Source organism: Euprymna scolopes, chromosome 2 (assembly GCF_053919585.1).
Source record: "Euprymna scolopes isolate OS-2025 chromosome 2, ASM5391958v1, whole genome shotgun sequence".
In the NCBI taxonomy this organism is placed as follows: Eukaryota; Metazoa; Mollusca; class Cephalopoda; order Sepiida; family Sepiolidae; genus Euprymna; species Euprymna scolopes.
The window spans coordinates 4,452,194-4,467,244 of NC_136483.1; the positions used below are offsets into that span (position 1 = coordinate 4,452,194).

Here is a 15,051-nt window from a genome sequence, read left to right on the forward strand (position 1 = left end):
ACACGCACACGCACACGCACACGCACACAGAAATTCAGCTTTATATATATATATATATATATATATATATATATATATATATATAAACAGTCTTTGTTTTAAATCAAAAATTTAATTTTATTGGCAGTAATAGTAATAATCAATTATACTAGTATTTTATATTCACGCATCGTCAGTGTAAGAAGCGATAATTACTGCAGGTTAACATCTTTTCCCCAGGCCACCGGTGACTAACACATAAATAGAAGCAAAATAAGTAACTATGAAGTAACCATTTCTCTGGCTTTCACAGTTGACAGTCCAACAGAGTATTCAATAACAGTAAGTTGTAATGATGTGTTTTCACTAAAGTTTAATTTTCTGAATTCCTTAAATAGATTGCAACTTTTCGGCTTGACCTTTACTCCCGATATAGAAATGGATGGCTCTCGTCCTGGGGAAGCTCCATGTTTTGACAAGCTTCTATGATTAACCTTTACTCCTGATCTGAAATGGAACACGCTTATCAAAGCCATTGCCAAAGTCGCTGAAAAAATGGTGGTATCCTTCTACCGCTCCAGTTGACATCTCACTCCTGATGCAATTTTCTATCTATATAAAAGCCAAATACGACGAATGATGGAGTACTGCTGCCACATCTGGGCAGAAGCTGCTATAAGTAGCTTATCCTGCCTTGACAAAGTTCAAAATAGACTTCGTAGTTTAGTGGGGGATGCCCTTTTCTCTTCCTGCAACCTCTTTCCCACAAAAGAAACGTTGCAAGCCTGTCTCTGTTAGGGCAATTGCTCTTGACATATCAAAGGCCTTTGATAAGATATGGCATAAAGACCTACATCAGAAGATTTCCAGCTACGGTATCACTGAAAATGTTTTCTCAATCATTAAATCATTTCTCTCTGATAGGCTCGTAAGAGTAGTGGTTGATGAGCAGAAATCAGAAGCCCACAGTATTAATGCTGGTGTCCTTCAAGGGTCCATACTGGGCCCAACTCTCTTCCTGATCTACATCAATGATCTCCCAAAACACATACTTAAATCATTCGTTGACATCTATGCTGATGACACGACCATCTACAGCAACACATCAAAGGCCGTAAATGACAAAGTTCTCTCTGATTCTCTCTCCTCTGATCTCGAGCGCGTGGTACAGTGGGGGAAGAGGTGGCTGGTCACTTTTAATGCATCCAAAATGGTCACTTTTAATGCATCCAAAACCAAGCTTCTATCTTTACATCATCAATGCTCTGATCCCCATCTGGCATCAATTGAAATGGATGGCTCTCGTCTTGGGGAGGCTCCATGTTTTGACAAGCTTCTGGGTTTGACATTTACCCCTGATCTGAAATGGAACAAGTACATCAGGTCTGTTGCCAAGGACGCTGGGAAAATGGTGAGATCCTTCTACCGCTCCAGAAGATATCTCACTACTGATGCAATTCTCTATCTGTATAAAAGCCAAGTACGTCCAAGGATGGAGTACTATTGCCACATCTGGGCAGGAGCTGCTAAAAACAGCCTATCCTGCCTTGACAGAGTACAAAATAGACTTCGTGGTTTAGTGGGGGATGCCCTTTTCTCTTCCCTGCAGCCTCTCTCTCACAGAAGAGACGTTGCGAGGCTGTCTTTTTTTTATTGTTATTTCCATGGCAGATGCTCGTCTGAGCTCCAATCTCTCCTCCCTCCTCACCAATCTTTCACGAGAAACACCCGTCTGACTGAAACTACTGTCAATAATTTTCCCCACTCTTTATCTGTGCCTAAATCAAAGAGTAGATTCCATGAGCAGAGCTTCTTTCTCAGAAGTGCACGACTGTGGAACTCTCTTCCGTTTGCCTGTTTCCCACCTGACTACAACTTGGACGTCTTCAAGTCCAACATAAACAAATTCCTGACAAACTGCCCCCTTAAGTAAGACACTCTATCTGACCACCCAATACTAATGATTACTACAATACTATCTCATTGATTACTGTACACACAATAACCCTTATCCCTGAGTGGCCCCCGGGCCTTGATAAGTGGTGACCCTCATGTAAAAAAAAAAAAAATTATTTAACCAATATGTGTGTGATATATTAGTGGGTGGATGTGTGTTAGTACGTGTGTGGGTGTGTATATATGTATGCTCCTACATATATTTCTGTGTATATGCGTGTGTATATGTATGTGTATATACCTGCGTGTGTGTGTATGCGTGTGTATATGTGTATGTACATGTATCTATATGTATGTGTGTGTGATTGTGTGTAAGTGTGTGCTATACATGGGGAAAGAAAGTCATAAAAAAAAAACATAAAGACCTTCACCAAATGAACCAAAAGCCCCCTCTTTGAACTTAACTCTGACTGGACACTACCAACACTTACTGTTGGGGACAGAATGTCTGAGACCACATCACTCTGAAAAACACATTTAGTATCAGCAGATGTAAAAATAACTTTCAAACTCTCATTTAAAAAGAAAAAAAAACTTTTTACAAAAATATCTGAAGAGAGCGAACCAAAGCTTGCAACGTGTTATAAAAATATTTTAAAATATAAATATGATAAAAGGCTGAAAAACCCACAATTGTTGATGGCTACACTCTTTTAAATATACATTTTTCTCTCGTTGGAACTACACAATCATCACTTTAAATATATATATTCATCCTTATATAATAGTTACCATATTAATTTTCTTACAGGTTCGATATACCAGTCGCTACCAACAATTTCATTATACTGTTTCATCTCTCATCAAAGTTCAGCAGTTCACACCTGGTTATCCCCAAATGGAGGTGTATACGTGCAGCCAAAACTATTACGTGAGTAACTGCCCTTTGTGTTTTTATCTTCAATTATAAGCTTCTTTTATTGAAAAATGTGGTCTCCCTTTACCGTGCTAGAAAATTATCCACAAAATTCGTGTTCTCTTCAGAGTTCTCCCCAGCAAACATTCAGGTTCTCCAGTAGGCATTCAAATTCTATCCATTAAGGCATTTGTGCACTAGACAGCTGTGATACAGAGAAACAGGCTGTCTGTGGATATATATATATATATATATATATATATATATATATATATATATATACATTTAAAAATTAAGTTGTAAGTAGTAAAAACCTGAAATAAGAATGTAAAAATTGCAGTTTTTATCAGTTTTTATTACTAATATATATATATATATATATATATATATATATATATATATATATATATATATATATATATATATATATATTAGTAATAAAAACTGATAAAAAACTGCAATTTTTACATTCTTATTTCAGGTTATATATATATATATATATATATATATATATAACTACTTCATTTACTATTATATATATATATATATATATATATATATATAACTACTTCATTTACTCACATAAAATTAATATATGGAAGTATAGATTTATGCATAAACTTTAAGTATTTACTTCAAAAGTGCTCAATACGTAGGTAGAGCTAGTTAGTAATTTATAAAATATATATGGCGATTAAGCTACACTGAATATTCCGCGTTTCATCCACTCTAGGATTCCTCAGGCTTATGTGCGAAATCTGTGGTTGTTTATCTTTTATATGGTCCTTTTCTATTGAGGATTTAGTTAGCCAATCAGCTTTCTAGTATCCACTGCGCCCCTTCCTATCAGCCAATGGGCATGCATTTTATCGAACAAAGTATCTGTTTTAAAACTAGGTTAGTGGTTTAAGGCAGACATTTTTTTTGTTAGTTTATATATAAATATACATATGTGTACATACATATATGCACATATATATATATATATATATATACATACATATATGTGTGATCGTTTATGTATATTCATGTTTATTTAATTTATTTATTTGTTTATTTTCTATTGTTTTTGTTAGTTTTAAAACTATTTTGTATTGCTATCCTAGAGTAAATTTTATTTTGTGAACACAGTTATTTGCTATTTCTCTTCTACAGTTTAATAGATTTTGAGGTTCTTTAAAGTACAGGATAGCAAATTTTTCATGAAGGCATAATCTACATGGGTCGTCTAAATGCCTACATGTGGCAGCTTGTCTTATTATTTTCCATTCGTCTACCGGCAAATGTCCGCTTTCTTTGAGTTCCCAGTATTTATTCGCTAGTGTTGTTTTTATACAGTGTTTCTTATTGTTGAATGTACTTTTGTGGTCATAGTATCGGGTTTTGAAATCTAAGGAAGTCATGCTACGTAATATTTCTTGTTATTCGGGTTTTCTTTCATAAATATTGTTGCCTGATAAACTACACTTTTTGTTAGGCATTTATTTTGAACTGGGCAAAGTGTTCGGTGTCTACAGTTGCATTTATCTTGTTCGTTATTAGTATTTTTATTTATAGTATGGTTGTTCTTCTCCTATAATTTGAACATCTGCTTTGTTCAAATTAGAGGATGCTGTTCAAGTTTCGTGATAAAAAAATGTGCTGCAGTTAAGTTTAATTTTTTTTAAATTAAGAAATAGTAAATGAAATTCATTGCTTTATGATACTTCAAGTATATATTAAGTTGAGTTTACGATATATTGCAAGTAAGAATTGTTTAATATTATTACCAGGAACAAAAACATTGAAAAAAAATTAAATCTACTCTTACTTGTTAGGTATTTATTACCTAAGTTATCATCTACAGAAATCATACATTTATGTAAAATACAGTTTTTTTAATTATTCATTGAATGAGTCTCATTGCAGTTTCTATTTTCATCGATTGAGCTCTCGGGCGCTGCCATTGTATTCTGTAAGCGATCACGAAAATCTACAATTTCCTGGTTCTGTAGCTTCTTTATGATTATATCTCTTCGGAGTGACATTGCTTGCAAAACATAGTTGTCACTAAAGTAAGGACTTTTTTCTAGAAATTTTATAACCGTCTCCATAGACTTTTCTGCATCATCCCATGATATTGCCTCATCAGAGTGTTCTTGGTTATTTACATTAGGGTCAAGAGAATGGGAGCTGTCATTATTTTCATCACCATTATTGCCTTCAGGATATTGATCAGTAGTTTCCTCATCTTGTTGAACCCACATTTCAATATCATTTGCATTAAGTGATTTAAGAACAGCGTGGTTGGTCAGTAACCGTTTGGTTTCAAGAATTTTTTCCAGACCAGATGTATTCTTTGATTCTTTCAGTTCAGAAGCCTTTAGCGCTGGGCATAATTTACCCCATGCTTTTGTTAATGTGCTTGCTTTAAATATAGCAATCTGAAAAACAAATTTACAGTTAGTGTACATTGATTTTCAATAGCTAATATTTATTAATTACATAGTACTAATATTAACATTTCTGCGCAATATCTGACTAAACCATGTAAACAGTTTTACTGCAACTCTGCATCAAATATGCTAATACAATTTCAATGACGAAACAGTTCAAGTTTAGAGAAAGTCCAGGTTTAGAAGAAGTCCAAATGAGAGGTAGTCCAACTTTAGAAGAAGTTCAAATTAAAGGAGTTTTACTATATATATATATCTATATATATCTCTATATATATATATATATCTATATATATCTATATATATATATCTATATATATATATATAAGTAAATGCATGTCGTTTTCAATCAGACGTGCTTGAATAATGACTTGCTGCCAAAATATACAAAGTAAATATATATCTACGATATATATATATATACATTTATATACATACATAAAATTTATAATCTTTGTTCTCCTAGCAATAAGAGGGTGGACCTGTAAATTCACCCTTGTCTGTTTGTTCGTTCGTTTATCCACACTTTTCTCAATAACTATGCCTTGGAATATTTTGAAATTTTGCACAAACATTGAGTTAAAATGGCTAAAATTGACATTTTTGTGTTTATTAAAAAACATTTGATGGCTTGGATTTTATAAAACTTTCTGAAAAGTTATAACTTACTAATTTCTATATAATTTTTGTCTATACTTTGCGATAACTCTTGGGTGTGCCCCAAGGGCTTTTTTAGGAAATTTTGGGACTAAATATGGGGAGAGCAAATTTTGGCAGCCAAAATTTCTCCCCAAAACTGATTAAAATCCTTGCCGCATGTCTGAATACCCGTTTTGTATAAATTTTAAATGTTTAGACCCAAAATTGGCTGAGTAGTTTGCTAGACACTGCAAAGGTCAAATCTTTTGAACTTTGACCCCTTAGTAGCTCAAATTTTCGATTCAAACCGATTTAAAAGCTTGCCCTATCTCTGAATACCATTTATGTAAAATTTCAAATGTTTAGACCAAAAATTGGCTGAGTAATTTGGTAGAGACCGCAAATGTTAATTTTAAAAAAAATTTTACCCTAATTTTGACCCATTAACATTTATTTTTTTGGGCTCAAATAAAATTTAAAAGTTTGATACATGTCCAAGTAACCTACTTTTAAAATTTTAATTGTTTAGACCCTAAATTGGCAGAGGAGTTTGATAGAGTTTTCAAAGGTCAAATCGTTGAACTTTGACCCCTTGACAGCCAAATTTCTGGCCAGAAACTGATTAAAAAGATTTTCCTTAATCTCAATACCCCTTATGTCACACATAGACCCCCCCCCCATACACACACACACGCGCAGACATTTTCACTTTTATAGATATATACTAGCAGTTCTGCCTGGCTTTGCTCGGACCCTCTGTACTGTTCATAACTTTATGTGCATATTATGTATATATTAAAAAGTGTGAATATGTACGGTAATGCCTTTCTGTATAATAGGCTTCCTGAACTACCATAGAGAAAAGTTTATAGAGACCGCAGACGTCAATTTTTTTAAAACTTTGACCCCAATTTTGACCCGTTAATATTTATTGTTTTGGGCTCAAATAGAATTATAAAGTTAGATCCCTGTCCAAGTAATCTATATCTAAAATTTCAAGTGTTTCGACCCAAAATTGGCGCAGGAGTTTGGTAGAGTCAAATCGTTGAACTTTGACCCCTTAACAGCCAAATTTCGAATCTGTAGATCGAAAATTGGCAGAGTTATTGCGTAGGAAAATGTACACAGACACACAGACAGACAGACGGACAGACATTTGCACTTTAATAAATATACTAGCATTTCGGCCCGGCGTTGCCCAGGTGTTTGGAGGTGTATGCTGAGCAAAAAAAAAAAACAACAAAAAAAGGTCAATTTTTTAAACTTTGACCCCTATTATGATCCCTTAACATTTATTTTTTTATTTATTTATTTTTTTTATACAGTGATCACCACTTATCAAGGCCCAGAAGCCACTCAGGGATAAGGGTTATTGCAAGTACATTACGTTAGTGTGGAGATTTGATGAAGTGTTTACTTAAGGGGGGGCGGTTCATTAGGAATTTGTTAACGTTGGACTTGAAGACATCCAAGTTGTAGTCCGGTTGGAAGCAGGCAGACGGAACAGAGTTCCACAGGCGTGCAGTTCTAAGAAAGAAGCTTTGTTCATGGAATCCACATTTTGATTTAGGCACAGATATAGAGTGGGGGAAATTTTTCAGAGTGGATTCCGTTAGGCAGGTGTTTTTCGTGAAAGATTGGCGAGGGGGGACCAGAGATTGGAGTTCAGACGAGCACCTGCCATGGAAATAATGATAAAACAAGGATAGGCTCGCAACGTCTCTTCTGTGGGAGAGAGTTTGCAGGGTAGAGAAAAGGGCATCCCCCACTAAACCATGAAGTCTATTTTGTACTCTGTCAAGGCAGGATAGGCTGTTTTTAGCAGCTCCTATCCAGATATGGCAACAGTATTCCATCCTTGGACGTACTTGGCTTTTATATAGATAGAGAATTGCATTAGTAGTGAGATATCTTCTGGAGCGGTAGAAGGATCCCACCATCTTTCCAGCGACCTTGGCAAGCGACTTGATGTACGTGTTCCATTTCAGATCAGGAGTAAAGGTCAAACCCAGAAGCTTGTCAAAACACAGGGCCTCACCCAGTCGAGAGCCATCCATCACAATTGATGCTAGATGGAGATCAGAGCGTTGATGATGTAAGGATAGGAGTTTGGTTTTGGATGCATTAAAGGTAACCAGCCACGGCTTCCCCCACTGAACCACGCGCTCGAGATCAGAGGAGAGAGAATCAGAGAGAACTTTGTTATTTACAGCCTTTGATGTGTTACCGTGAATGGTCGTGTCATCAGCATAGATGTCAACGAATGATTTAAGTATGTGTTTAGGGAGGTCATTGATGTAGATCAGGAAGAGAGTTGGGCCCAGGATTGACCCCTGAGGGACTCCAGCATTTATATTGCAGGCCTCCGATTTTTGTCCATCTACCACTACTCTTATGAGCCTATCGGAGAGAAATGATTTAATGATTGAGAAAACATTTCCAGTTATACCGTAGCTGGAAATCTTGTGAAGTAGACCCTTATGCTATACCTTGTCGAAGGCCTTTGATATGTCAAGAGCAATTGCCATGGAAAGGAAGCCTTTGTCAAGAGATTCACTAATTCTGTGAGATATAACCGTCAGCACATCTGCAGTAGATCTTGCAGAGCGGAAACTATATTGTGTGTCACTAAGAAGGTTGTTCCTGCTGAGGTGGTTGACTATTTCTCTATTCAATATGGATTCCAGCAACTTACTCATAACATACAGGAGACTTATTGGTCTGTACTGAGAGGGAGATGACTTATCACCTGAATTCTTAAATACAGGGCAAACTGATGAGGTCTTCCAGGGAGTCGGAAAGCACTTCTCCTTAAGGCAGCGCTTAAATAGTTTCGTAAGTATGGGAGCAAGTTCTGGTTGAAGCTTTTTTAACAATATAATTGGGATGCCATCAGGGCCAGTTGCTTTACTGGAATCTAGATTCTTGATTAGCTTGGCAACCTCATGCACGGATATTTGTATGTTACCTAGCTTGTTCTGTGTTATAGTAGGAAATATGGGGAGTTGATGGCCTTCGTTGCATAGGGTAGAATTAGCTGCAAAGTTCTTTGCAAATAGTTTGGCCTTGTCTGACGCTGACGAGATGACCTCTGGTCCATTGATAATGGTTGGGATAGAACGTACACTTCTGTTCAGGATCCTATTTGTTATTTGCCAAAACTGGTGGGAACCAAGCCGCTGATCAGCTACCTTGGATTTAACAGACTGGGCATATAGCTCTCTTGCATTTTTTATTACTCTTTTACAGTGGTTGCTGGCAATCCTGAAAGCAGCTTTAGTCACAGTGCATCTATTATGTTGGTAGCTATGGAAAAAGTAATTTCTGTGCGCGATAGCAGCAGCACATTCTGGGGAGAACCATGGCTGGCTGTTAGGTTTTTGTTGGAATTTTTTAGATGGTATGAATTGGTCTATGCCTACAATTAACCATTCGGTCAGATCTGATACTATAGAGGACACTTCCTTTTTTAACATTTTTGGGCTCAAATTTAGTTATTAAGTTAGATCCATGTCCAAGGAACCTATATCTAAAATTTCAAGTGTTTAGACCACAAATTGTCGAAGGAGTTTGGTAGAGTTCTCAAAGGTCAAATCTTTAAACTTTGATCCCTTAAAAGACAAATTTGTGGTCGAAAACCGATCACATCGATTTTCCCAAATCTCAGTTCCCTGTATATAAAATTTCGAGTTTGTACAATAAAAATTGACAGAGTTATTGCGTTGGGAAATGTACACAGACAGACAGACAGACAGACAGACAGACACATAGACACGTTCACTTTTATAGATATACTAGCATGGGTGCCCGGCGTTGCCCGGGTGTGAGGTGTATGCTGAGCAAACCCCCCACCCCCCAAAAAAAAACCGGTCATTTTTGTTTAACTTTGACCCCTACTATGACTCCTTGTTTTGGGCTCAAATTCAGTCTTTGACTAAAAATTGACAGAGTAGGGAAACACACACACACACACACACACACACACACACACACACACACACACACACACACACACACACACACACACACACACTTTCACTTTCACTTTCACTTTTATAGATATATAGATAGATATAGATTAAACATTTGAATGTTTTTTATTCAAATGTTTATTAAATATTTTATGTGCGTAAGAAATATCTAATAAATATTTAATAAAGAAAAAAATTATATATATATATATATATATATATATATATATATATATATATACATACATACATATATATATATATATATATATATATATATATATATATATATATATATATATATATATATATACTAGCTGGATGCCCGGAGTTGCTCGGTCATACAATATGCGTAAACATGATATTTATATTTATGCAGATTGTGTACGTAGTAGAATATAATCAATCCTTTGTTGAATATTATAATAATAATAGTAATAATAATAATAATAATAATAATTATTATAATTATTATTATTATTATTATTATTATTATTATTATTATTATTAAAATAATTCGCTAAAAAAAGAATTTTTGAAATATTAATGATAATGGCGTTCATCAAATTCCGTCTGTGTTTATTTACAATACCACCTCAGCTGATATAAAAAGAAGAATTTTTAGAAGAGAATATTTTACGTTACACCGGCCTAGATTACATCAGTGTAACGTAAAATATTCCCCTGTAAAAATTATTTTGTTATTATATGAGAAGAAAGACTATTTTAAAAATGCGATTTTTTCGATTTTCGATACTTATTGAATGAATTTCTATACAAAACACATCTAAGAACACTGCCAGACATATAAATTACCTTTGTGTGAAATTTGCAAAAGATGGGCTTAGCCGTTTCGGAAGGGATAGGAACTCTTACACACACACTAAGTATATATATATTCTCGATTAGGAAGCTGATTGAATTAATTCGATGAGGTACATTATTATGTTGACTGAGCATTTTCTACCCTACTTTGGTCGGAATTTGGATGATAATCCCATCTTCATGCAGGATAATGCTCCCATTCACCCAGCTGGCAATGTCAAGAGGTTCCTTGAATTGCATGATATTCCGTGTTTGGATTGGTCTGCACAATCTCTAGACCTCAATCCTATCGAAAACTTATAGCATTACATCAAGCAACAGCTACACAATGATAAAATTTGGAAGAACTTTGGACAAAAAATTAAGAAAAGTGAGATGCCCTTTCCCCGGAGTATTGCTGCAATCTAATTCAAGGAATTCCCAAAAGATTGCAAGCTGCAAATTGCAGAAGGACTATGCTACTAAATATTAAGTAGTTTATTGTTCCTGTTGTATTTGTGTTGCATTTAAATAACAATTTTCCATTGTGCGGACTTTCTTTTTGCCTCCTCAATTTGAAGTTATTTTTTAAATTGACGTGAACACTAGAATATTTCAATTAAAAGTCAAATATGAACAGCTAAAATTATGGAGGAAGAAAAGGCGAATCGAATGAGGTATAGGTTGTTTAAACAGTTAAGTTTTATTTTAGCTTAAATTTCCAGCTTTAAAAAAAATACAAGTACGGACTTTCTTTTTGCTGGCCTTGTATGTCGTTATTTTGAATCTATATTGAATATCCTATCGTATTAAATATTCAGAGTTCGGAGATTAAATTTTCATTTCAATTTCTAATATCAAATTAATCATACTTTAAAACGTTATTCTATTCCTAAACAAACATATGAACAATATTTTAATTAAATATTAACTCCATCTCAAACCAACCAGTTTCAAATCTAGTTGCTTCCACTTCATGAATTTTTACTTATCCCCTCTTCCAATAACAATGAAATGGAAAGCATAGAAATATCCTCTTTAATCATTTTGAGGAGTGTAACTATTCAGCAGATGTATAACCTTTAATAACTAACCCATTAACATTAACTACTCATGCAGGGTCTCAGAACTACTTGGTTGAGGACCCAAGTGCAGGGCTAACCCTCTCCGTGCTGTTGCACCTGTAGATCTTCTCAGGCCATCCGAAGGAAAACTCTGAAGATAAACTTGTGTTACTAACCTCATACGTCTTGGCACCAGACAAAAAGGAGGGAGGCCTCTTTAGTCCTGGTCGACGACCTTTTTAGAGCTGTCGACTCGAACAAATTCCCGGTTTACAAACCAGAACTGCTTAAGCAGTAAATAGGCCCTGTCTATCGCCCAGCTTTCATACTCTTTCTTTGCCTATTAATCAGGCTCAGAGGTGCGATCACAGGTACGCAACAGAAACACCCAGTGGTCGATCTTGTTTCCTGACTAGGGCAATGAACACCATTCTCTGTTCCTGCCACATCCCATCCCCTAAAATGGGCACTTTGGCGATGCTCGAGTACCATTTATGCCAACGTAATTGGATTGGGTTAATTTTTGTCTGATGGGTCGAGGGTACCAGATTGGCAGCTTCTGGCTGCTGTTCCCGACTCATAGTACAGGAGTCCTAACTCTTTGGTAACGCTTACAGCGGCTGCTCCATCATCAGTTGTACAATATCATGATGGTTGTAGTACCATATTATGCATGGAAAGGGACCCTGAATCCATTTCTGGTGAGCTTTCCCAAGGCCACAATCCTGCAGATGAGGAGTCGGCTGATAATCTACTTGTGTTGCATGTTTGGTATTCTGTACAACATCCAGCATCCTCTACTAAAACTGAATCTCTTAAATAAAATAATATGGCAGTTCAATCAAAAATGACGATTAAACTTAAACAAAACCTATTTGCCTCTTCCACTGCGGCTTGCATTCATGAATATCAGTGGGCTTGGAACTAACTTAGATGATGAATCATTTCTCCTTGAAAACACCCTGAATATCTTAGTACTAAGTGAAACTAAACTACACTCCTCCATCCTCTCTAACCACTTTAACATGTCTGGTTATCTCCCACTTTGCCGTAAGGACTCTGACAGACATATGCATGGACTTAGAGTCTATATTAGACCCCCCCCCCTTTGACTAGAGAAACACATATCTAAAGAAATGGCAGAAACACTAGAGCAAGACTTCCAATCTGTAGTGGAATGGGGTCACATTCAATGCTGCCAAGACTAAGCTTGTTTCCTTCAATAATTACAAGAAACCTTCTCAACCACCAATAGCTATTGCTAAAGATACATTACCTGAAAGTACTTCTTTTAAACTCCTCGGCTTAATGTTCACAGGGAACATGAGTTGGAAAGGATACATTGAGAGCATTGCCAGGGCCGTTGCGAGGAAGGTGGGCTCTCTATACTGTGCTAGAAATTTACTTATGCTTGAAAGTATCCTGTACCTCTAAAGGCCGCCATTCACTCATGTATGGAGTATTGTTGTCACATTTGGGCTGGTGCATCTGTTACCAGTCTCTCGCTCCTGGACAGAGTTCAAAAGAGAGTTGCCAACATAATAGGTTCAAAACTGTCATCTAAGCTTCAGCCTCTGTCCCATCAACGAAATTTTGCTGTTCTACAAGTATTTTAATTGTGGATGCTCCGACGAACCACAAACACTTGTACCCCCTCGACGTAAATACCCCCGACAAACCCGACAAGCAGCAAAATCCCACCCCTACACAGTAGAGATCCATAGATGCAAGAAAGCCTTCTACTCTAATAGTTTCTTCCCCAGAACTGCTAGACTTTGGAACTCCATTCCGGGTTCCTGTTTTCCCAACTGTACTGACATGCAGAAGTTCAAATGTAATGTGAACAGATATCTTGCTGCTCAACTCCCTACATAATGAAACTTATGGCCCCGATAGTAGCCATCTATATCAAAGTGGCACTGTGCTTTGTTTGGAGTGAAAATTTAATAAAAAGAAAAAAAAAGTTGCCAATGTGAGAGACTATGACACGGCCAGAAGAGAAAACGCAAGAGAAGAAGACCTCAGAAATAACGCTGGGGTTGTGGCGATCGTTATTAAGTCGGGTAACATAACTGCATAACACTTGTTGTATTCCTAACCAGCTGTAATGTTACATTTCTGCTTTTTTACAGGCCGGAGACATCATACACATCCAGGTTAATGCTACGGTCAAAGTCAAAGCCATTTATTACATGGTAAGTGAAACCTTACTCTTATGCTCCATCACTGAGGTTTTTGTTTTCTATTGGAAGGGTTTTCAATGCTCTACGTATAAGTCTTAATCATAAAGGGAACTCGTTTGGAAAAGGATGGCAGTTTAGGAGATTGAGGAGATCAATAGGTTGGCCTTTATTTCTTAAATTATTTTTCAACGATTATTTTACCGATTTCTGTATCACATTCACTGACTGTCACAGATTAAGTGAGTTTCTAAGGGGAACATTTTCTAGTATATTTTCTTTAAAAATAGACACGTGGTGACCGGCTAACACATCGGAAGATTTTTTAAAAGACACATTTTTCAATAATAGCAATAGCAACAAACCTGTGGCTTACAAATAGGAAAAAAAGTCTTGATATCCTTTCGCTTTCATTGACTTTCGTTTACATATTAAAATAGTTCGATTTGCCAGCTCGTTATTGGTTGCAAATTTTAAAACTAGGATTTTAAATAAAAAACACGAGGTAAAAAATTTCGCAGTTATTCATATGAATAGGTAAATATTTACATTTTGGTAATATAAGTATATTTATCTCTTCAAGAAAGGGAGGTAATAGGGATGCAAGAGTTATCGGACCTTCAACAAATATAAGTATATTTATCTCTTCAAGAAAACCTTAAATAAATGAAGAGCAAGAAGAAATCAATTCCCCTGAGCGATGGTAAATGTGGAGGGCAGTACTTTTTTAAGGAAAATAAAAAAACTTGTCGTTGCTAAACACACGGAGAGAGAGAGAGAGAGAGAGAGAGAGAGAGAGAGAGAGAGAGAGAGAGAGAGAGAGAGAGAGAGAGAGAGATTGATATTAAGTACTCCTTCATTATAACTTCATGTAATTATTCATTTTAAGTAAACATTGTTAAGCGATAGTGTATATTTGGGAGGCGAGGGGCTTGATAACAATAACATGAAAATTTGGCGCTGAAAGAACGAGACGGGAGTAGAAAAGGGTGTGTGAGAGGGAGAGAGAGAGGGGGAGAGAGAGGGAAAGAAGAGGGTATCTTATTAATTTTTTTAGTTTTATTTATTTTTTATATTTTTTTTATTTAAAAAAATTTTTTTTTTATTACATTTTCACCCCAAACAAGGCACATTGCCACTTTAATGTAGGGGGCTACTATCAGGGGA

At 35.9% G+C, this 15,051-nt stretch overlaps 1 protein-coding gene across 1 annotated transcript in view; it reads left to right on the forward strand.

Moving 5' to 3' along the window:
* The window catches only part of LOC145288327 (CD109 antigen-like), a 252,965-nt gene that overhangs the window by 80,807 nt on the left and 157,107 nt on the right, over nucleotides 1–15,051 (forward strand). Inside the window, exons 12-13 of the mRNA XM_080136322.1 lie at nucleotides 2,687–2,806; nucleotides 13,837–13,899. Of these exons, the coding sequence (XP_079992448.1) occupies nucleotides 2,687–2,806; nucleotides 13,837–13,899 (183 nt within the window). The remainder of the gene's footprint in view (nucleotides 1–2,686; nucleotides 2,807–13,836; nucleotides 13,900–15,051) is intronic.